A 25,844-nucleotide genomic window follows, 5' to 3' on the forward strand; every position below is an offset into this window, starting at 1 on the left:
AGTGAGCCAACATGTGCACATTGTGCAATAGCAGAACCCTGACTCTCTGTCTGACCTGAATGGAATGTGTTTACCCTACTATTTCATATCAAAATGGCAGCTTGCGAAAACGGTCTATTTTTGAGCCTAGATGTTGCTAATGAGTTTTCCCCTTCAGTGATTTTATATGATTATTTATCAAGTTTATTTGTTGCTTGTCTAGGCAGTCTGTTTCTCAGAGATAAGAGACAACAGTGCTGTGTGGGTTTTGTGTCTGGTTTTATTTTTCATATTCTAATAGGGATATTTTATTGTACCCTCAGCCTCCGTGTGCCTTCACATAAGGTGTTGGCATTCTTGGCATCTATTTCTGGACGAACTCTTGGCACAGCATCATTGAGCCCCACAGTATTGTCATTTATTTTGACAGCTCATTTAGCGTCGTCAATGTATTCATTTATTCAGCTCTTCTCATGTCCAATATAACGTCCCTGTCAGGTGGAAACCTCAAATGTCCAAAGCAGTGTTGGACATAGGAGAGTTTTCTACGCGACAGAGACGTTAAATTGGACGTGAGAAAAGCAGAATATAAGTAGCCGATCTACAAGCTCGAAACGTGCCACTTTGCACCGTGTTTTGAGCTTGCAGATCTGCTACATTTGATGCTTTGGTGTGACATCTGTAGTATAATCACTTAGGGAATTAATTTACGAAAAAACACAATGGAGATAAGAGGTTTCTGCCCGACGACAATGATATGTTTTAGCTTAATTGCCAAGTTGACACTGAAATTAATTAGGCTTTCCTAGCCTTTATTGACAGAGACAAGGGTGTCACACCAAATTATGGGCCCCGGGTACAAGGATTCAATGTGGGCCCCCCATGAACTGGGAACGCAAACATTTTGAAAATGTGTGCTTTGAATATTTCACATCCTTCTAAGGTTTTTAAAAAACCTATGTTTCTATCAGTCGTGCGCAAACTTTTTCATGTAAAGGACCCCCCAAAATTATATGTATTTGGCCACGGACCCCCATCTCAAAATGTTTAGTTCCAGGGACCCCCTAGAAGCAAAATTTGAGTAACAAATGTTCGCTTAAAAAATACATATATTCAAAGATTTGCACACATTTTCACGACTTTTCAAAAATAGCAGATCTACAAATTGAATTAATATATAATAATATAGCATAAGAATCATCAGTTTAACCAAGTAAACCTCATATGGTTGATTGGAGTCCCTCAGGGCTATGGACTAGTGTCTTTTAAATTTTAGAGCTTTCTCCACAATACGGATGCTGACCCTATAAAATTGGCTGTTTGAAAATGGCCTAGAAGCCCGCGATGCCATGAGACGCGTTGTGAGTTTCTAGATCTGATGCTTTCACAACGATCTTGAAAAACTAGACATGAAAACGTTTGTAGAACCACTGACTTTATAGAGCATGTCTACCCCTGTGATCTCTCTCTGTGGACTCGGGATGGGACGATAAGCGATATTATCGTTTATCGTGATAAAAAACACACACGATAATCATATTGTGGAGATTACATTTATCGTGATATCGTCCTCTTATCGTACCACTTAACTTATAATATACGTACCTGATACAGTCTTTTTTTCACTCTCTATCAAATGTCTTTGTCAAAAAATAGCCGATCTACAAGCTCACAACACGTTGCGTTGCGACGCTCTGTGAGCTTGTAGATCGGCTATTTTTTGGCAAATGTTCCACCCCAAGATAATGGATTTTGATTATCGCAATAATATCGTAAATCACAATATAATTATGTCACAATCATCATGATATGACATTTTCATATCGTCCCATGCTTAACCCCATTGGTACACATTATTGTGTATCATTATTTTATGCTTTAACTTTTATAAAATAGCAGATATACAAGCTCGCAGCGCGGCACCGAGTGCAGCGCTGCGAGCTTGTAGATCTGCTATTTTTGAAAAATCGTGAAAATTTCAATTTTTACCCGATTCTATAAGTGTCTTTTGAATCCTTATAAGTTTTTTTTTTGGAAAAACCTATGTTTCTATGTCAGCAATCTGGCTAGCCATCGTCAAAGAAAAGGTCATTTTCACTTACTGGTAACTGGAGCTCAGTTAATCTGTTCTTGAGAGACTACTATGTCAGTGGTTCTCAAACCTTTTCATGTGAAGGACCCCCAAAATGATATTTATTTGGCCACGGACCCGCATCTCAAAAAATGTAGTTCCAGGGACCACCCAGAAGCAAAATTTGAGTTACAAACGTTCGCTTTGAAAATACATGTATTCAAAGATTTGCACACATTTTCACGACTTTTTCAAAAATAGCAGATCTAAAAGCTCGCAGCGTGCGCTGTGAGCTTGTATATCTGCTATTTTTCACTGGTTAAAGCATTCAATAATTCTAGGCCTAAATGGGCTAATGTCTACCCCTGTGATCTCTCTCTCTGTGGACAGGGCATCTTCGAGAAGTCCTCCTCGCTACCGGAGTACAAGGTGGCCGCGGTGCAGAAGTCTCGCTTCATCCTGCTCCACTACAGCATCTCCAAGGTAGGATGGGACGATAGGCGACATTATTGTTTATTCACGATAAAAAAAAAAACACTCACGATAATCGTATCGTTGAGATTTAATTTACCGTGAAATTGTCCTCCGTCATGCACTGGGATCAATTCACCTTCTATTTGCCGTGCTGCATACTTTTGGCCCTACTTTTATCTCCGGCACCGTTGTCCCTATCCATGCCATACTTTGCACACACACACCCCTGATTTCTCACATGCCCCTCTTCTAGCGCCACCATGAGGTTGTGTATACATACGACTGACAGATGGTCGCTTATCTCCCGATTACGGAGCCTTACTGGTAATATACTACAGTCTTTTTTTTTCACTCTCTACCAGATCTCTTGTCCAAATACAAGAGACCAAATATTGGCGATCTTCAAGCTCACAACGTGTCGCGTTGCGATGCGCTGTGAGCTTGTAGATCTGCTATTTTTTGGCACATTTTCCACTACAGGATAATGTATGTTGGGGATATATTGGTTATCGCGATAATAATCGTAAATAGCAATTTCTTTGGTCACAATAATGGTGATATGAAATGTTCATGTTCACTTCTCCAAGGCGCTGTGGGACTGGCTCATCCTGCTGGCCACCTTCTACGTGGCCGTCACCGTGCCCTACAACGTGTGCTTCACGCCGTACGACGACGACACCGAGACCACCTCGCGCTCCACCATCGTGAGCGACATCGCCGTGGAGATGCTCTTCATACTGGGTGAGAGACACCATGCTCTTCATATGGAGAGAGGACGTAGTCCTTAGGAGATAGGCAAGGCACGTTTATGTGTGTAGTGCCGCATTCCAACAGGGAAATTCACTGTGCTTTATACATAAAACATTAAGCAAAAGGACATTTGAATTCAGCGAAAAGGAAGCGAGAAAAATAAATCTCCTTAAGTACAAATAAAACAGAAAGACAAGACGGTAAAGATTATTTTAGCTAGTCACAGCCATGCCCCATCATCATGCTCACTGTGTCCAGCTTTATAAGCAAACAAGCAGTCCCATGCCCAGTTCCGTTTGTCCACTTCATTATTATTGAATACATATTTGGTGCGGCTGTGACCACCCCTACCTTTATGACAGCACCAGGTATTTGTGGTGGGTCCCCCAAGAGACACAATCTTGTTGAAAGGGTAACTCTATCCCCAAACAGTTCCCTATATATTCTATTACTTTTTCCCAAAATATGTATGAACTAATTCACACTCCCAAAGTACATGTAACAATGTTTCTGTTTCTGTTATGCATTTCCAACATAAATGATCGTGCAGTATTGAGTACATTTCCCTATGGCTTCCCTTATACTGTATGGTTCCCAGTATTTACTAATATTCTCATCCATTCTCACCTCACTTAATTCACATCCTAGATCCCTCTGCCAGTTGATCCTAAGATTGTTACAGATATATTTCAATCCTCTAAAGTCTTTGTAGAACATAGCTGTGCCTTATCAGGTCATTCCAAAAACTCCCTTACCGGATTTGTCCCTTGCACAAAATTACCCTTAATAATACAATCTCTGATTTGTAGATATTTCTAAAAGATTCCCCAGTTGTCTAGTCCATATTTTTTGCCATAAATCAGAGAACGATATAAATGTTCCATTCACTTTTAAGTCACTTATATTACGTATTCCCTTTCAAGCCTCTGTCTCCAATAAACTGGTTTCATCCCAATACGTGGAGCAGTGTTATTTTGTTTTAGATGAGCGATTCTTTAAAATCATGCTATTTTCTGGGAGCGTGCTCCAGATACTGTGTTGCATAAGCTCTGAATGCTGCTTCTCCATATTTAGTTGTGAAAGCAAACTGTCCCAGATGACCTGAGAGGTGTGGATGGTTCATCGCACAAGATCAGAAATGTATTTTGCTCCAAGCCATTTTTATAAACCAATGTCAGGTATTTTGAAATCATATCTTTGGCATACAGGGAGCCAGTGAAGAACTCTGAATCAACACACACACACCCCAAGGTTTTTCATGATTACGGCATATTTGAGGGGTCAAGAGATTTATCCTGACCTTCTGAAAAGGTTCGATTGGAATTGCATTACAGGGCAAAGTATCATCTTCTACCACTTTTTCGAGTCACGTGTTCAAATACTGGATTCTGATTGGCTAAATTCCGGAGGTTATGAGAGGACAACTGCCGCAAAGTTGTGTGTCCGAGATCAATGCGCCTCAGTGTACATCCGGGGACTTCAGGAGGTAGTTCCCCCAACCAACAAATGAAGGTCGCAGCGGTCCTATGTTTACTAACGTGCGTACTATCGTCGCCGATTTATTTGGATCCAATGCAATCCGCCAACTTTAAAGCCCCTTTTCTCTGAACCTATGCCTTTCTGGAAGCGAACAGCCTCTATTTACGGCCGGAACGGTGCTTTTAACTGACGTTAGCTTAGCTGTAAGCTAGACGCATGGATTACTATGGAGTTGGCGCCATCTGTTGGTGAGTAGAAGATGTTGTTTGTGGAACTATCTGCTGTCTCGCGGAAGTTTTATAGGCAATAATGATTGTAACTTAAGATCCTTGCAAGTTACAACTATGTGTTTTCTTTCATGTATACGGGAAAAAGTGGTAGAAAAGCTATTTACCACTCGGGGTCGGACATTATGCTCTCATAATGTCCTGAGTGCGGGTGTTATCGGACTCGGCTGGCGCCTCGTCCGATAACACCCGCACTGCGGACATTATGAGAGCATAATGTCCTCTCACTCGGGGTAAATTGCTTACATACTGTAGCATGCATTCTGAACCTTCTTCTAAAATCAGTCAAACAATCTGAAGAACTTAGAAATGGCTTCTGAATAATTTTTCACTATCTGTGCTGCCAGCGCTTCAAACAGAAAAACACTTTACAGAGTCTGAGATCTTTTATAATTTTGACTTCTTAGCCTCTCAAGCTGAAGCGAGTGCAACTTTCCTTCACAAAATGTAAGGTTTTCAAATGTAATAAGAAATAGTTGTGTTACAGTACATACAATAGGTAACTGTCTGTGATATAGACGTCATATTGCTGATGCTTTTCTTTTCTTTCAATCACAGAGATTTTTATTTATTTTATATTCTAAATGTCACAACGGCCAAAGCAATGAAATCAGTTCAAAATCAAACTGAATGTTTTAATCTAAAAACAAACATACAATGTCAACGTCGCCAGAATGTCCATCATCACTACTCTATCATGTCCAAATCACAACTACAATACAACATCATTATTTCTACCACTTTTTCTTGTCACATGTTCAAATACTGGATTCTGATTGGCTAAATTCCGGAGGTTATGGCAGAACAACCGCCGCAGTTGTGTGAGGACGAGATCAATGCGCCTCAGTGTACATCCGGGGACTTCAGGAGGTAGTCGGAACACCTTTCCCCCAACCAACATATGACGGTCGTAGCGGTCCTATGTTTACTAACGTGCGTACGACGTCGCCGATTTATTTGGATCCAATGCAATCCGCCAACTTTAAAGCCCCTTTTCTCTGAACCTATGCCTTTCTGGAAGCGAACAGCCTCTATTTACGGCCGGAACGGTCCTTCTAACTGACGTTAGCTTAGCTGTATGCTAGACATCTTTCTCTGCATGGAGTTGGCGTCATCTGGTGGTGAGTAGAAGATGTTGTTTGTGGAACTATTTGCTGTCGTCGCGGAAGTTTTATAGGCAATAATGATTGTAACTTAATATCCTTGCAAGTTACAACTATGTGTTTTCTTTCATGTATACGGAAAAAAGTGGTAGAAAAGCTATTTACCACTCGGGGTCGGACATTATGCTCTGATAATGTCCTGTGTGAGGGTGTTATCGGACTCGGCTTCGCCTCGTCCGATCACCCCCTCACACAGGACATTATCAGAGCATAATGTCCTCTCACTCGGGGTAAATTGCTTACTTATAAAACAGCCAAATTAGTCATTACATTATTGAGCCATTGATTGAAGGTGGGGTGACAGGGGAGATGTTTTGCTGTGATCATGGGCTTTGTTTTGCTGCTCTCCAAATCCACATGCCGCTAAGTGAAGCTCTGATTAGATCTCTACCACGTTGTTCCAGGCCATCTCAGAATGTAGCCGTCGGGCAGAGTACTTGTAACTCCATACTTTTTCATAAATTAATTCCCTGCCATACAACAGCGTTGCACAAAAGTAGCAGGAATAGCTGATCTACAAGCTCACAGCCCATTGCAATACGATTCAGTGTTGCTTTCGTGCTAAATAATAACTAAAATGTTACCCATTTGAACTAGTGGTGTCAAAAATAATCGATTCAGCAATGCATCGCAATTCAGTTCAATTCAATTCAATTCAATTCAATGCAGCAACTTGATGTAATCGATAATCAATAATCAAAGCCTAAATATGATGATATATAAATAGTAAAGCCATCCTTCGTCATCGCACAAAAAACATCTAGTGAAAATTGCAAATCTAGTGAAAATAGCAGATCGACTATTTTCACTAGATTTAAATCATTTTTAAAATGATAAAAACAAAATGAACGGTTTTAGATAATAAGGTTTCTACCCGACAACAACATTTTAATAAAATTCGAAATAAGATATGATGTTCAGTATATCTGACTGCTTGTTGTGCAGTGATAGAGAAAAGTGTGATGCATCGCAACACATCGTAGAATTGAATCAAATCGTTACCTTGTGAATCGTAATCGAAATTGAATCGTGAGGGTAGTGCCAATGCACACCTTTAATTTGAACACAGGCAATTATTCCCCCATTTCCTTAAGAGTAACAGTTGTTGACATGCAAGCTTTCTGCCACGACATCAATCAGTATCTAATAGACCCACCTGGGACGTGCTTTTGGAGTTGTTCGTAAAGATGTTTTTGTCTTGATGTTTGATGTTGCTACAGATGCTGCGAGTGGGAGGATGTAACAGCCCCTCTTGTCTATATTCTAGCATTTCGTCAAGTAATGGCACAACTTTCTCCTCGTCAAACTTCATGGTGAAGGATGGTTTAGATGAGTGTTTAGATAGGGGTATTATTTCAGTAGCCTGAAATGGCATCAGTACAACAACAGACACTGTGTGATGTATCATTTTGGAAGGCACAGAGAACAGCGTGAGCTGAACCATAAACAACTCCGCTGTCAGCATTGTCTAAATTATCACAAATGTGCGCGGCAAGCTTAGCGCTCGGCGGCTGACGGCTAATTTATACGTTGCTGTGTGATGGTGGGTGTTTTCTTTTTAAAGTTTTTGACAGAACAGTGAAATAAGCCAACGCTCCATCCGTTAACTAAAACTTAATTGAGTTGCCGGTCATAAATGAGAGAAAGCACACACTCAAACACTGTCTATTCTCTGTTCTAGAAAGCGTCACACCAAATTCTGCGCCCTGGGTACAAGGATTCACTGTGGGCTCCCCATGAATGTTAACTATCAGTGCCGCGCTGTGAGCTTGTATATCTGCTATTTTTGAAAAATCGTGAAAATGTGTGCAAGAAACCTATGTTTCCATGTCAGTGGTGCTCAGACTTTTTCATGTCAAGGACCCCCAAGATGATATGTATTTGGCCACGGACCCCCGTCTCTAAATATTTAGTTCCAGCTTGGAACTTCCAGGGACCCCCAAGAAGCAAAATTTGAGTTAGAAATGTTCTCTTAAAAAATACATATATTGAAAGATTTTCACACATTTTCACGACTTTTCAAAAATAGCAGATCTACAAGCTGCCGTGCTGTGAGCTGTATATCTGCTATTTTTCAATAGTTAAAGTTACTAGGGCCCCTCCACCTTGGGCCCTAGTAACTCAGTCCCACTTCCCCACCCCCGCTTGTGACGCCCCTGCTAGAAAGTGTTGAAAATATTCAGTCTGCGGTGCATACTGTACATTTGTCGTCTTCATGAAGCCGTCATGCATGCAGCTTCTCTGCCAACATGTCTATAGTCTGTGTACATCCACAGAGTGAAATCCATTAGGTTTGTATACTGTAACCCTGGTGCTCATCTGGTTTGCTGAATATGCTCATAGCTACAGTATATTCTCCTGTGCAGGGTTGGAGGACAGAAGAGATAACAATACGCAGTGCAATGATTTCAACTCAGTCAGGAAAAGTTTAGCAATGATTTAAAACACAATGAGTCATTTTATTCAGTTTTTGAAAGTTAGATGATACACATTTGAAGGACTAGCCGAGAGTCTATCCTTCCCTAGAACATTGATTGCAGGCCACTGCATTCCATTCCAATATAAAATGCTTTTCATTTAGGCCTATATATATTCAGCGTTGTGACTTCAGCTCCCGTGCAGCATCAATGGAGGGCATTGGAGGCATTTGAATTTGCGCTGCTTTGGCATGTAGCTGGATGAATAGTGACTGATATAGACGGTGGGAAACCTGATTAATTATGCATGCTGTCGAACATTCAAAGCGTTCAGTAAAAACCTGGGTAAATCCTGTCATCATTTACACCAGGGAGTAGATTGATTGATTGATTGTGTTATCAAGGAAACTGAGAGATTGTCAAAGTGTATTAGTTAAATGTGCTCAATGATGACGGTTATAATAATTTCGGTAACATGAAGGTGAACGTTATAGTCTTTGGTTAAATTCTGATCATATAGAGATTTGTTCAGTAACGGAGTCTCCAGCCCTTTTTGTGACTCCCCGAACCGAACCAAAATAAATTCAGGGCCGATGCTTACTCCACTTTTAGGGTGCCATGGCATTGGTCCGAAGGTTCATTAGTCCGAAGGTAGAGCCTTTTTGGCTCTGTCTAAACTACAATATGACGTATGTGACGGTATGTCTTGCTTGGACTTTAAACTAGCTGTGTTGTATAAAAGTATTAGTTATATACATATTTATTTTTCTTTGATCCATTTTGATTTGATCTATTTTATCCTCTATCCCTTTTTAAAGTTCACTGTTGTACTCTGATGTAAAACTGAAAGTAAGCAATGTAATAAGTTCCATTGATCCACATTGAACACAAAAAATTAAGGCTGGGACTTTAACTGATTAATTGCGATTAATTAATTACAGAAAATTAACGCGATTAAAAAAATTAACTCATTTTAATCGCACTTAGTTTTTGCACCACAGAACCTTCAGTTTCGGGCATATCGATCATAGCGATGCACCAACCAAGAAGAGACAACAAACGCAAAGGGAGAAGTAGCCGATCAGGGCGCTTTGCTTGGCCCAGTAGATGCGAAATTTAGATTTGAAAAACTCACTCGTTGATTCACTCGTACAACATCATGTGTTTTACTTGAAAAAGAAAATGCTTCTCGGGTCAAATATCGATGTGCGATTAAAATGAGATTAATTGCGATTAATTAATCACAGAGCCTGTAATTAATTAGATTAAAATTTTTAATCGCATCCCAGCCCTACAAAAAATATCATTAATATAAGTGTGTGTGTGTGTGTGTGTGTGTGTGTGTGTGTGTGTGTGTGTGTGTGTGTGTGTGTGTGTGCGTGTGCGTGTGCGTGTGCGCATGTGTTTGCAGACATCATCCTGAACTTCCGCACCACCTACGTGAGCCAGTCGGGTCAGGTGGTGTACGAGGCTCGCTCCATCTGCATCCACTACGCCACCACCTGGTTCTTTGTGGACCTGGTGGCCGCCCTGCCCTTTGACCTGCTCTACGCCTTCAACATCACAGTGGTGGGTAATGTACTGTACTGTACTGTACTATCATCCTATGTACTGGTCCTTCAACATCACAGTGGTGGGTAATGTACTGTACTGTACTATAATCCAGGGGCGTCACAAGGGGGGGGGAAGCGGGACTGAGTTACTAGGGCCCAAGGTGGAGGGGCCTGGAATTATTTTATACTTTAGCCATTGAAACATAGCGCTATTGAAACATAGCGCTCATAGCACGGCACCGAGTGCTGCGCTGCAAGCTTGTAGATCTGCTATTTTTGAAATTTTTTGAAAAAGTGTGCAAATATTTGAATATATGTTTTTATTGAATATTATTTATTTCTAACTCACAATGTACTTAAAGTACCAAAAGTAGAAAGTAGTCATTATGCAGAACTTTTGAAAATATCAGATCTACAAGCTCAAATTGTATATAGGACTGAAGTGTAATACTCCAGTAAAGTAAAATATAGGTACCTCAAAATTGTACTTAAGTACAGTACTTGATTAAATGTTATGTAATTAGTTACTTTACGCCACTGGATTTCACAAACAACATTCAGTTCAACTGAAATGTATTTCACATTTAAACTCCCAACTGTCTTTCATTGAACAGTTTGAGATTTGGATGTTCATGTTCTTTATTCTTCCTTCCGATGCCATCAAAGTAGCAGCTACTCCACAACAAACATAACCATACCTATTACTTATTATCACAAAGAAATGTAGGCCTGTTCAAGAAAGAAAGAAGAAGAAAGGCTGATATTCATTATACTGTCAGATCTGATACAATGGAATTGGAACACTATAAACCTGAAGCTGATGGGTTTTCTCTCCTAGGTTAAAAGAGAATGGGAAACAACGTGGAAATAATTATGTCAATTTGACATTTGTGTTAATTACCCTTTTATACACAGATGAATGGAAGTCATTCTAACAATTATGCAAAAAAGAAAATTGCAATCTCAAATAACAGCGATCAGGTGATTATGGAATAACTGACAGGCTGTCACATCATTTTTTAAAGGCATAGTTTAAAGCAGGGGTCTTCAACGTTTTCAGGCCGGGGACCCCCAAACTGATGGGGAGATGGAGCAGGGACCCCCTACCACCTCGTAGGGTGGGGGGGTCGGGGCTACGACATATTTTTTATTTTAAACATGTACAAGTTACAGCGAGCAGGGTAGGCCGTACCACTACCATTTCTAAACATACTACTTATTAACTGAGAACCAATGTCAATAATATCAACAATCTGTCAATTGCATAGTAATCATGTATTCAAGCTATTCAAAATGGATAGAATCATGATTTATTTTTTAACATAAATGTGAAAAATGAAAAAAATGAAAAAAAAAAAAAATTGAAATCTTTTTTTTTCTTTTTCTTTTTTTTTATCAATAATTTCGCGGACCCCCTGCAGTACCTCCGCGGACCCCCTAGGGGTCGCGGACCCCCTGTTGAAGACCCCTGGTTTAAAGGCATAAAGGATTATTTTGAGTGCAAGCTACACAGATTGTTGTAGAGATTTAAATAATGGAAGTAAAAGCATAATTTATATATGAAGTGTGTAATGAAGAGTACTTCAGTCCCTTGTACAAATAAGACATCAAAGTATGTCGTTGCTGTCGGGAAGTAATCTCATAATATTCTAACTTTTTGCGTAAATTAACGCCCCACTTGATCATACAGTACTACAGCAGGGGTCTTCAACATTTTCAGGCTTAGGACCCCTTAGTTGAGAGAGAGATGAAGCAGGGACCCCCACAACCTTTTCATAAATTCCATAGTTTCATCGTTTGACAGGACAATCACCAGTGTAGCCACATGTTTCACCATAATTGCACCACAATTACTAATAAATTGAACCACACGACACCGCGCCAACCCAAAGGGAGTAGAGGGAGGTACACCGCAACACGCACACACACACACACACACGCACACGCACACACACACACACACACACCTGGTTGTGACAGTTAGAAAGTGTCAGTGACGCTCATGTCAATGATGTGTGCGATGATGTCTGCCATAAATGCCCCACAATTATTAATATATATTGAACCACACCAACACTAATGGGATGGAGGGAGGTACCGTAACGCACGCACACACGCAAGCATGCACACACACACACACACACACACACACACACACACACACACACACACACACACACACACACACACACACACACACACACACACACACACACATGCTTTTCTATTCTGTTCACTTTGGTGTGTACATTATTTCTCTTCTCCTCTTGAATTGGCTCACTTTCTTTGCTGTTTAAAGCAGGGGTTTTCAAAGTGGGTGACGGGGCACCCTGGGGTGCCGCGACGGCAGTCCAGGGGTGCAGCGAGATAATTTGATAATATTTGGAATTTATTTGGACACTTGAAAAAATATTTAGTATCATTTTAAACATTTAAAAAAGTACAAAGTTATTTTCAGTCAGTTCTAACCAAAAAGGCCATTATCTCAACGTTTTCCTCGCAACATAATCACTAAAATATCGTCACCGTCGGGCAGAAACCTCGTATCTCCAAGTTTCAAATGTGTACGTCTTTTGGCAAAGCAAAGCCCTGCTTCATCATATAAGACTGTCGCACAAAACTAGTGAAAACAGACGATCTACAAGCACACAACGCCTCGCGATGCGAGGCGTTTAGTACATTTTATAGATGATAAATACAAAACGAACGGTTTTGGACATACAAGGTTTCCACCCGACAACGACGATATGCTATAAATATAAGGTGCTGGGAGTGAAAATTATAATGCAGGGGTGCCTCGGATGAAAAAGAAAATGGGCTGCCCTGAGCCAAAAAGGTTTGGGTACCCCTGGTTTAAAGCACTGACTGACATCACTAACTAATAATTATGTACAAAGAAGAACAGGACTACTTTCGTTTCACAAGGTAGGTTTATTAGTATAGCGTATTTCAACAACAAGGCAATTTAATGTGCTTTACATTAAACATTACGCATAGTTAATACATTATGAAAGGACATTTGAATTCAATAAAAACTTAAGAAATAAAATATCTCCTTAATAGGAAACACCTACTGTATTCAAGACAGAGGAAAACACACACACACACACACACACACACACACACACACACACACACACACACACACACACACAAACCCCTGCCTTAGTTTAAAATTGGTTTAAAGGGATATTTCACTTTCAAAAAAAACTTTTGTCATTGTATCGTCTAATCAGGCTCTTGAGAACACCCTGGATAGTTTTTGAATTTCTTCATTCGGTATTTAGATATTTGATAATTAATTTTCCACCTTCCAGGACCTTCCTATACAAATCCATTATAACTTCAAACTAAATTTTAACCATGATAGATTCAATGAAAACAACTGTCCTTTTCTCTGGTGACTCCTGACACCCTCTGAATACGTGAGCAGGCTGTGTTCTTTCAATAACATTTTTCATTTATTTTTTATAATCTTTTATTGTATTTAATAATTTTCATTTCACCAAAAGATTAATAGAAATCAATGAAAAAACGTTATTAAAAAAACACGGCCTGCTCACGTATTCGGAGGGTGTCAGGAGTCACCAGAGAAAGGACGGTTGTTCTCATTGAATCTATCATGGTTAAAATGGAGTTTGAAGTTACAATGGGTTTGTATAGGAAAGTCCTGGAAGGGGGAAAATGGGGGGAAATGAATATCAAATATCTAAATACCAAATGAAGAAATTCAAAAACTGTCCTGGGTGTTCCCAAGAGCCTGATTAGATGATAAAATGACAAAGTTTTTTTTTAAAGTGAAATATCCCTTCGTTTAGTTTCTTTTGGTATTATACCGGTAATTGGCATGTTCATCTTGTGTTCTAATTAAGTCATAGCGACCACGTCCAGTGAGACTAAACGAATTGATTTGCGTGTGAAACCAAAACAACAGCAACACCAACCAGAACCAACCACCCAAATCTTTATTTCATTTTTTATAAACCAGATCACACAGGCCAGTTTAGAGGCAATTTTCCTCCCCCAAAAAAGTGCAACCAATTGCTGCTGGGCCCTCCAATGGAATGAAAACAGCATTTAAAAGCACTAAGTGGATAAGATGGGCCATTTCTCTGCTGTTTGCAGAGGTCTGAACGGGCTGCATGCAGCCGCTCGGCGGTAGCAGTTCAATGACTCAGTTTTACTTTAATGACTGTCTTTAAAGCCAACACTAGTCTGCCAGCCTCTGTCCTCAGAGACATTCATTTGAACTCCAAAGATGAAGAGAGAGAGTGTGTGTGTGTGTGTGTGTGTGTGTGTGTGTGTGTGTGTGTGTGTGTGTGTGTGTGTGTGTGTGTGTGTGTGTGTGTGGTGTGGGTGCGTGTGTGCGCTCGCTCGCGCATGTGTGTGCTATGCATGCATGTGTGATACAGTGGTGGAAAAAGTACTTTTTACTTAAAGTTGTACCATGTAACTTTTTTTATAAAACAAATCTTAAAATTGTCCTAACTCTTAAATCGCTAAAGTTTTAGAACACCCACTCCGTTATTTTCAGCTTCTGAAGCCTTCTCTTTATATGTTTTCTATGATCCTGACCGGGGTCCGGTTTTCGCGCAAGAATTACGTCATCATACACTATCGGCCAATCACAGCGAGGGTTATACACTGCCGGCCAATCACAGCGCATCTTGATGTGGGGTCGCTAGCTATCACAATAGGGCGGCCATATTTGTAGGCGCCCGTGTGTCTCTATCTATACTCGGGTGAAACACTCCGTTTCTCCGGAATGCCTGAACGCACAGGAACCAGGGACCCCTCTAAAGATAGATCTCGGCGAGGTGGAGGCAGACGCGGGGGTGTGAGGCCCGGTCCGCGGCGAAAAACGGCCGAAAGACGCGGACGCTACTGACCACTAGTTGAGCAACTTACACAGTATAGCTTTAAAGGCCCGCATACACACCCCAAATTTATAATAGTATGATACAGTGGGTCACGTGGTCTCTCTGAAAACGGTCTGAAATAGTCTGAAACTCATGTCACAGTGTAATCTGCCCCTCGCCCCCCAACAACAGCTGACCAGTACAGTAAGTAGTCTAAGTACAGTCAATTAATTTGCCAATTCTCACAATGACATCATAAAAATATTAACTTTATTTTAAGATTACTTTTTAAAGTGACAGTACCCCTTTAGATGACAGTCCTACTTTAAGTGAAAGTATCAATAGTATAGTGAACAACAACATTAACATTGTTGTTGTTCCTAATTCCCTTCTGACTACTACCATGCCCTGCCTGGAGTGCATTGGTCTGTTTGTTAGCTGTTTTATGGGGAAACGACCGAAGATTGGTGTTCAATGGTCCCTTTAGTACCTGATTAAATTGGGTCTAATTGCAAAAAAATATTCTTTATATGTTGTCCTTTTGTGGGGTTAAAAGTACTGTACATATTTCCATACAATTACAGACTGGTTAAGTATATTATACGTGTGTATATAAACTATCATCGACAAATGGGAAGGCATATGGGCTTTCTTTTGGCGACCGTGAAATTCCAAACTCAATGTCACCCAGGGGTGACATTGCTGTGCCTGGCACCTCTGCCTGCAAATCTCATTTCCCAACAGAGACTGATAAAATATCAAACAGACCCAATCAAAAGGAATTTCTCTTTCACGCTGTCCCTTCTTCACTCTCTCCGACATCGTTCCTCGTGTCAGACGTCCAGTGGTGGAATGTAACGGAAGTACATTTACAATTACGACAGTTACCACTGACTATGTTGTATTCCATTTTTTTATATACTTTAAACTTCTACCCCACTACATCTCGGAGGCTAATATTGAACTCTTTCAATGCCACCTTTTCACCACTAGAGGGCGCCCAATGGCCATAGAATGCTACATAGTCAAGTGCTGGTATATGCACAAGCCCTGCAGCCATGACTTGCCTGAACACTTTCCTTTGTGCATGTACAGGAAGAGGATGAAGTTAGCTTGAAGTTAGCTATTGGCTACCAAGCATTTTAGAAGCCCTATTTTCGGCAATTTAGCCATGATTTCTTGCACACCTCATGCATGGAATATGGATATGCATGGAACAGAGAAAATGAGCTCTAAAGATCCTGGATTGCATTGGAGTGGATGGTAAATATCGGCGGCGCGACGCTCTCGCGGGCTGTGTAAACAGATGACGATTTTTTTTTTAATTTTTTTTTTAAAGCCGAACTAGTTCGGGATTGGCACTCTGATAAGGACAAATAAAGCCGAACTAGTTCGGGATTGGCACTGTAAGAGAATACACTACAATTATTTGACATTTTTATTTTGCAGATTTAGGTCATTAATACAATATTTTCAAGAGAGATTTGATAAATTACAGTAGGCTACCTTGCTACTGTAAGTGTATTTGATTGCAATACTTAAATAACTTTGAATAGTGTCCTTTTACTCGCAACAGAGTAGTTTCATAAGGGGGTATTGCTACTTTTACTTAAGTGAAAACTCTTGAGTGCTTGTTCCACCACTGCAGACGTCCCTGGTCCACCTCCTGAAGACGGTGCGTCTCCTGCGGCTGCTGCGCCTGCTGCAGAAGCTGGACCGCTACTCCCAGTACAGCGCCATGGTGCTCACCCTGCTCATGTCCATGTTCGCCCTGCTGGCACACTGGATGGCCTGCATCTGGTACATCATCGGACGCAAGGAGATGGAGATCAACGACTCGGACACCTGGGACATAGGTGGGTGAGTCCCCACATGGGACTGTTAGGGACACCTGGGACATAGGTGGGTGAGTCCCCCCATGGGACTGTTAGGGACACCTGGGACATAGGTGGGTGAGTCCCCCCATGGGACTGTTAGGGACACTTGGGACATAGGTGGGTGAGTCCCCCCATGGGACTGTTGGGGACACCTGGGACATAGGTGGGTGAGTCCCCCCATGGGACTGATGGGGACACCTGGGACATAGGTGGGTGAGTCCCCCCATGGGACTGTTAGGGACACTTGGGACATAGGTGGGTGAGTCCCCCCATGGGACTGTTGGGGACACCTGGGACATAGGTGGGTGAGTCCCCCAATGGGACTGTTAGGGCTGCCAGCCTGCGACAGTCCATTATTTTCTTAGTGGTTAATCTATCGATTAACTTATTTGATTAATAGAATAATCAAGAAGCGCAACCTTTTAAAATATCAGATGTACACACTCATAAGTCACAACGCACCGTGTTGCGACACATTGTTTGTGACCATTTAGATAAAGATGAAAATAAGGGCAATGTCACATTGTCCTCATGAGTTCGACTGTCGACATGCTTACTGGCAGAGTTGCTGGGGTTATTTGTTCGTTAATAAAAAGAGAAAATGGGAATGTTTGTAGTTGAGAAAAATAATAAAAAGAGAAATGGGAATGTTTGTATTTGAGACAGATAATAAAAAGAGAAATGGGAATGTTTGTAGTTGAGACAGATAATAGTCATAACTTCTAAGAGTAGGTCAGATAAAACGTGCACTAAGATCGAAGGCTTTTGGTGGGATTTGATATACTCAGTATATGCCACTTCCTGCTGTTACAGTATTACTGTAACAGCAGGAAGTAGCATGTGGCACAGAACAAAGTTATATTTTACACTGTCTCTGGGCAGAGGGAGAAGGTTTTTGATTTTAAACCGTGCTACTGTTCCCTCTCTCCATAAGGGGACTAAATGAATCTATCTCTTTACCAGCAGCTGTTGTTGCAGAGGTCAGTGGATAGAATTAATGATTCATATACCGTAATAGTCTCTCAGGAATTGATCCTTAACATGTCATTAAAGGATACTTGCACACTGTACTGTAGCCTCCGCACTGCCGCGGGCCCACAGAGATCTGGACGTGAATCACAGCTTTTTGAGTCAGGCTCCTCACATAGTGGGTCGGCTACTTGTTTTAGCCTGACTGCTAGCGTCCGTCTCAATCACACACTTCGTTTTGGGATTTGAGTCTGAAACTGGGGACGGAGATTCTACTTCGCCGGGGGCGGGGTAAAGCCTATTGACGTCACCCACACACACACACACACACACACACACACACACACACACACACACACACACACACACATTGATTGGCCCATTCAATTCGCCCGCTCCTCGGGCGCATTCGAAATAGATTAAAATATGTGCAGCTTCAGTCCACACTACAAACCACCCACCAGCAGGGGGTGGTGATGTGCGGACTGAAGTATCAGGCTAGTAAGGCCTGGGCAAGCGCACGATAAACGCCATGATAATTGGGTTTTGGTGCACCTCGCGCGGTCCAAGTGACTACAACGGAGTGCTCCCTACGTCCGGTTCAGCCAATCACAAGCTTCAAAAATGAGTCCGGGGCGTGGTTATCCATCTTTCCCAGTGGGATCCATAATCACGCGTCCTTGACACGAAAAAGTTTGAGAACTACTGATTTAGAGGAAGGATTTAGAAGTCGGGTCAAAGATCGGGTCAAAGATATTCAAAGACTTGCACACATTTTCACGATTTTTCAAAAATAGCAGATCTACAAGCTCGCAGCGCGGCACTCGGTGCCGTGCTGTGAGCTTGTATATCTGCTATTTTTCTAAAGTTAAAGCATAAAATAATGGTTCCAGGTATTTGAGAGTTAAATTAACGGCAGCCGGCAAAGCGCGAGCACATGCCAAAATGAGGAGTGCGCAGATTTTGTTTTGTTCCCACTTCGGCTTCGACCTCGGCTATAAATAGTTAGGGAAGAACGCCGCAGGAAGCTCACCGCACGGCGCTGACAGTGGCACGGCAGCCAGATCAGGCCTCGGGGCTCTAATGAGCATTTTCTGATATCGGATCAAAAGTCTCAAATGTCGAGACGGTGGGGATGTTTCCTGCTGGTGTTGCTGCTTGGATATGCTTTAACAAGCAGGTCACTATAGGCATTTCTTTTCTTATTTCTGACCTTCAGCAGCGGCTGTGATGTGCAAACACCAATCGCTTGCAGTAAATACCGTATAATTATATCAGTGGTTCCCAATGCATTCTTTCCTTACATCCCAGTCGATCCGACACAAACTGAGACACCCCACACATGCACGAACACACTAACACGCACGCGTACGGACTCTCGCACACACATCTTGCATCTTTCATACATGTTACCACCAAAAAGTGGAACATATTACGTTTTACCTTTTGTAGATTAGTTTTGACTATTGACATGACCCATAAATGATTTTTTGCAACTTGTTTAAAATGTTGTAAGGCCTCACTATTCTTTTTTTTTTTTGTTAACAAATAGTTAATGTAACAGTGGAGCAAGCACTGCACAGATACTGCAGCAAGTCTTTGTACACAGTAATGTTGCAACCTAACTTACCTTGAATATCGTAGATGTACCCTTCTTTTGTTTTGGGGCTTTTATGCCTTTATTGATAGGACAGTAGACTGACAGGAAATGGGGGGAGAGATGGGGAGCGACACGCGGCAAAGGTCGTCCGGATCGGGAAATCGAACCGGCGCCGCCGCCAGGCATCCATACCTATGTTGCAATGCCTAAGTGGTATGCGCCTGGACCAGGAGGCCAGCAGGCGCCCGTGGATGTACAGTACCCTTCTATCCAGTTACTTTCGCCCATCTTTTGAATCCTTTAAGGGATGTTGACATTGCCATCTGCCCATTTATTTGGATAGAAATTGCTGGAACAGAACTCATATTTTGCGACCAAAGCTCCATGTTTACAATGGTTTGTAATGCGGGCTCGTGTTGCCACCCCATGTGGTGACGCAATCCAAGATGGCCACGGTGTGAATATGGCTAATAATATTATAGCGTCCAGTCATATAATATTGAGCGTGCGGTTCAGCTTATGCGCCACACACGTGTGTGTGTGTGTGTGTGTGTGTGTGTGTGTGTGTGTGTGTGTGTGTGTGTGCGTGTGTGTGTGTGTGTGTGTGTGTGTGCGCGTGTGCGTGTGCGTGTGTGTGTGCGTGTGCGTGTGCGTGTGTGTGTGTGTGTGTGTCCACTGAGACATTAGGTCATACCTGCTAATTAGCCCGAGGCCTTTATTCGTCCCTGGCGGACACAATCTAATTTAGCCCTGTCCCACGCAGGCAGCCATGCCACCCTCCTGACTCTGACGCTGTCTGTTGGTTGGCTGGTACCTGCAGGCCAGCTGGTCTGCTGCCAGCCTCCTCCAGCTCAGTGCTTCCCCAGCCCCCCTCCTCCCTTCTAGCATCTGAGAAAAGCCCCCCTCCCACCCCCCCCCCCGTCCCCGCGGCCGACATGTTTAAATTGAATGATTATATCACCGTGCTTCACAGTGTGGGAGTTGGGCTAGGTCACTGTACTCCAGGGATCAGCAACCTTTTTGAAATTAAGTGCTGTGTATTTATTTTCTAGATAGTCAGTGTGCCATGTCAGAATACCGTACATTGTAATGACACCCCATCAAAATTCGGAAATATTTTGATTGTCAGGACATTGTTATAATGATCATTACTCTCACCGACTCCCTCCCCAGTCCAAATTTTAATGAATGTAGAATTATATGCAGGATGTAATTTACTGCAAATTAGGTGCCTCAATTTAATTTATTTTGACTTTTAAATATAAATCCTCTTTCTCACACTTCTGCCAGTGTGCCAGTGATCACCCTCCCCTGTGCCAATGTTGGCACCCGTGCCTAAGGTTGCCTACCCCTGCTGTACTCAAAGTGGGGGCTGTGGGCCCCATGGGAGGCCGCCAGGGGGTGCCGGGAGGGGACAATTGGAAAGGGGAGGAGAAGGAGAAAAATATGAAATTCTAATAATTCATAATATACTGTACAATTCAATTTCAATTTAAAGGAGCTTTATTTGCATGAGAAAACATACGTTAACATTGACAACGAAAGTGTCAAAAATAAAATAAAAACAGTTGAAAAGGGGGAACATAATATACAGTTGGAGGGGGTACAGCATTGTGCAAACAGAGATATGTCGCATTGTGTCATTTTATTAATATACAGGGTATTAAGCTTTTGGAACAAATAGCATCATTGTTTTCCTCAATACAATTTAGATAGTATGAGAAAAAATAAAGACTCAGATGTAAAATGCATTTAAAAGTAGCAGCTGTGTTTCATACTGTATGTGCAGTAGGTATAGATGTCAATCCATGGTTTTTAGGGCTCCAGTCTCTAGCCTTCTGATCAGTTCACAAATCTTGCTGCTGTGTTCGCACATTGTTGTGTTTCTCCAAGTAAGTATGGGAGTTTTTTTTTTATCGTTGGTCATGTTTCACTCACTTCGGGTGTGTGTGTAAACTGTGGGAAGTGTATACAGTGTGTACATAGGCTACTTGTATACATATTGTATACGTATTGTCACGCTGGTGCACTGCAAGTAATGTCCTCCATATGCTCCATGTCACTCCCACTACCAACCCTCTCTTTTGTGTCTCTTTCCATTCTACTAGAGCAGCAATATCAGAAAAAAAAACATCTTTAGGTTTCAGATGATGCTAGCGTTTCTCTCCCTCGATGCACACACTTATCACAGTTTTGCAGTGGTGTAAAAAGTACTTAAACGTTTTACTTAAAAGTATCAATACTGCAATGTACTCTGTTACAAGTAAAAGTCCGGAATTCAAAATGTACCGGTACTTGAGTAAAAGTACAAAAGTATTGGCATCAAAATGTACTTAAAGTAAATGTACAAAATGTTTGAAAATAGCAGATCTAGAAGCTCACAACGCATCGCGCTGCTTGTAGATCGGCTATTTTCAAACAGCCTAGGTAAAAAATAGGCCTAAAGTTTATGTATGTTTTATAATATTATCATTTATATCTGAAAGGTAACTAGTAACTAAAGTTTTCAAATAAATGTAGTGGAGAAAAAAGTACAATATTCGGATCTGAGATGTAGTGGAGTTGAAGTAAAAGTGCTGGAAATACTCAATTAAACTACAAATAACTTGTTAAAAGTTGGTAATTTTCAGACGGCAGATGTTCGGCAGCTAGATCTCTAACCTTTGAACTCCCAAATCCCCCACCCCCCCCCCCTCCCACGCCTCCGCCTTGCCTCTCTCTCTCTCTCTGTCTTTCTCTCTCTCTCTCTCTCTCTCTCTCCCCCCAAGGATGGCTGCACGAGCTAGGCAAGCGCCTGGAGACTCCCTACGCCAACAGCACCATCGGGGGTCCTTCGGTGCGGAGCTCGTACATCGCTGCCCTCTACTTCACCCTCAGCAGCCTGACCAGCGTGGGCTTCGGCAACGTGTGCGCCAACACGGACGCCGAGAAGATCTTCTCCATCTGCACCATGCTCATAGGCGGTGAGTCTGGCGTCTTCGGGGGCACCCCCACCACACCCCCGGGTACCCTGGCACCGAGGCGCCCTGGCACCGGCCGCCTCCGCTTTCTTGGCACAGCGGAGGCGGAAAGAACTCGGCAGGGGCGTAGGTGGAGGCTGATTTGGCTGGCCTTCTGGAGAGACAGCTTGTGGAAAGGGTACACTGCTGTCTCTTAAAATCAATAAAGGGATTATTCAAAGCTGCGGCGGTGGTTGTTGTTAGTGCAACGGCCCAGAAGATAATGATTGAATCTGTGTTTGTGTTCACGGTCCATCTCATCAAAAGAAGAAAATGGGAAAATCCTGCGGGACAGCAAGCTGTGCTGCAGGGGTTCCCAAACTGTTCAGCTCAATAAGCAAAAGATAAATATGACTTACAAAAACTGACCTACAAAACTGCAACATGCAGCATGTACATCTGCTATTTAAAAAAAGCTGCACTTGAAAGGTTAATTGATAGAATAACCGCTAAGAAAATAATTGACAGTAGCAGGCTGGCAGTGCTAACAGTCCCATGGGGGAACTGACCTGCCTGCCTATGTCCCAGGTGTCCGAGTCGTTGATCTCCATCTCCTTGCGTCCGATGCTACAAAATAGAAAAATACATAATGAATTAAACACATAAGCCCTAAAATACCGTAAAATAAGGGATCTATAACCTCAACATGCATCATGATGTGTGGACTTGTGACTTTGTAGATAACTGGCTGCTATTTTCACTATTTCTTAAAAGTGTGAAACATTTATGGATTTTGTGCCTGTACAACCACTGTATCCTGTGGAACAGTGTCAAATAATTTCACTTCACTTTAACAGTGAATTGAATTTCACTTCACTATTAACTGATTTAATTAAACAAGCACTCAGCTGAAAATAATGTCAATTATTTTCATCGACCCATGTGTTTTTTCAGTTCATTGAATACCTACCTGTAAGTAATTGTTTTCATAACATAGTTATTTTACATATCAGTAGAAGTACATTGACTCAAGTACTGTACTTTAAGTACAATTTTGAGGTACTTTTACTTAAAGGGGGCGTGACACGGCCAAAACAGCTAATTATGGCTATCAAATTAACCAATTTTTTTAATGATGTCATGTACCCCCATGTTAAATGACCCAATCAAATTAATTTATTGTAGTTACTGTACTGAAAGTAGTACTTTCTGTACAGTAACTGAAATAAATTAATTTGATTGGGCTAATATGGGGGGAGGGGCGGAGTCGATTATCCATATCATTATCTTTTGAAACTGCCCCAAAAAAAGCTGTCCGAGGTGTGTTTCCGACTTTCTAAACCAACTTTAAAACTATCAGTTCTAGGGGTAAAAAATATATAGCATTCGCTATAAAATCAATGGTTAGACCGATAAAAAAGTACATGTCTTCTTCAAAAAAGGTGTCAAAAAAGGTGTACGAGGGTCAACACAACTTCTCCCCGTCTATGAGACGGTTTTGTCGGCCATACCCTGCTGTCACCGAAGCAACCGTAGAACGAGGGTCCAGCGATCTCCTCCTCCTCCTCCGCAGAGGAGGTCCGCGGCTCATACACTCTGTGTGTGTGTAGCCTGTGTGTGTGGGCTTTCGCGCGCGCGTGTGTGTGTGTGCGCTAGCCGCACGCTAACAACAAGGCATCACGTTGTGCGCGGCACCGCACGACGGACGAAGTATACATTGCGCGGCACCGCACGACGGACGAAGTATACATTCACTACTAACTGATACGGCCCCGCCTCCTTTTCAGACTGTTTGAAGAAACACCACGTGACCTACTGTATCATAATGTTAAATTTCGGCCGGTGTCGCCACTCCTTTAATTGGAGTATTTCCAATTTGCAATACTTTTACCTCTACTCCACTACATCTCAGAGGAAAATATTGCACCTTTACTCCACTACAATCATTTGAAGTGTATATTATATATACATTTCGGTCATTTGAAAATAGCAGATCTACAAGCTCACAACGACGCATTGTGAACTTGTAGATCTGCTATTGTCAAAAGATTTTCATACCATTTATACATTTTAAAACTTGTAAAATGGGACATTCTGCATACAGTGATGAGTACTTTCTGCTTTTGGTACTCTTAAGTACATTTTAAAACCCATACTTTGGACTTTCACTCAAGTACGTTTTGAATACGAGACTTCTACTTGTAACAGTTTATTTCTACACTGAAGTATTGATATCAGTAGTGAGTACTTTGTCCACCACTTCAGGCCGGGTACACATTTTAGTGTATGGGAGGGGCTTACAGTACATGTACAGTATGTATCAACATATTTGTTTTTGTAGGCTAATTTCTGATTTGGGCCTAACTATAGGTTAGGCCTAAATGGGTTAAACATTGGCCAAATTGTCAAATATTAGAGGCAGAAATTGTGAAAATAGCAGATCTAGGCGTTGTGAGCATGTAGATCTGCTATTTTCACAATAGAACCGTGTTATACAAAATTCCTCAACTTAGTGCTCGTCAGGGTGCCGGCATCCCCAGTTAAAATATGATTATTTCTGAGGTTACGGCCTGAAAAGGTTGAGAACCACTGGCATACACTACCTGTCTTTAGGCATTGCGTATAGGAGTAAGCGACTTGTTATTGAGCGGAATTATTGTTATAATATAGTCTTGGAAATTGGGTTAAATATTCTGGAAACGTTTTGGAAAAGTTTTGGAAATGGGTTAATGCCTGACTTCTCCTCTGTTCTGGTGCAGCACTGATGCACGCCGTGGTCTTTGGCAACGTGACGGCCATCATCCAGCGCATGTACTCGCGCCGCTCGCTCTACCACACACGCATGAAGGACCTGAAGGACTTCATCCGCGTGCACCGGCTGCCACAGCAGCTGAAACAGCGCATGTTGGAGTACTTCCAGACCACGTGGTCCGTCAACAACGGCATCGATGCCAATGAGGTGGGGGGCTCCTCCAAGATTGTTCTTGGTATTTGAATGTTGCCAGCATATTCTGCAAAACGTTGACATACTGTGTAACAGTCATGGTAGCCGACGTGAGTCATCTGATTTGTTCCACGGTTGTTGCCTGCCAAAAAGAAAAAACCTTTTAGCCTCTGCAGTCTTTCTGGACATTGTATTTTCTGTTTTTATGTTATTGTGGGAAAAGCTTTGGCGGAAAATAGCCCGGCACCGATTCGCATAAATATTTAAAATACCAGATCTGCCATGTCTCAATTGTGAGCTTGTAGATCTGCTATTTTTGCTGTTTTGTTTTGATTTTTTCTTTTCATCAGTGTGTCATTTGGGGGTCCTTGACATGAGAATGTTCGGCAACCACCGGTTTAAACAACATGATGTACTGACATCTTGCTTATTATATTGACGTATTACCTGCTTACTGTAAATCGCTTTGGATTAAAAGCGTCT

The 25,844-nt window shown here is 41.9% G+C and overlaps 1 protein-coding gene across 1 annotated transcript in view; it reads left to right on the forward strand.

Moving 5' to 3' along the window:
- The window catches only part of LOC308302920 (voltage-gated delayed rectifier potassium channel KCNH4-like), a gene marked incomplete at its 3' end in the record, with an annotated part of 145,479 nt that overhangs the window by 60,646 nt on the left and 58,989 nt on the right, over positions 1 to 25,844 (forward strand). The window contains 6 exon segments of the mRNA XM_080747238.1: positions 2,441 to 2,533; positions 3,112 to 3,265; positions 10,032 to 10,189; positions 16,681 to 16,888; positions 22,247 to 22,441; positions 25,177 to 25,376. Of these exon segments, the coding sequence (XP_080603364.1) occupies positions 2,441 to 2,533; positions 3,112 to 3,265; positions 10,032 to 10,189; positions 16,681 to 16,888; positions 22,247 to 22,441; positions 25,177 to 25,376 (1,008 nt within the window).

The sequence above is a fragment of the Nannobrachium achirus genome, assembly GCF_963921795.1.
Source record: "Nannobrachium achirus genome assembly, chromosome: 18".
Lineage (NCBI taxonomy): Eukaryota > Metazoa > Chordata > Actinopteri > Myctophiformes > Myctophidae > Nannobrachium > Nannobrachium achirus.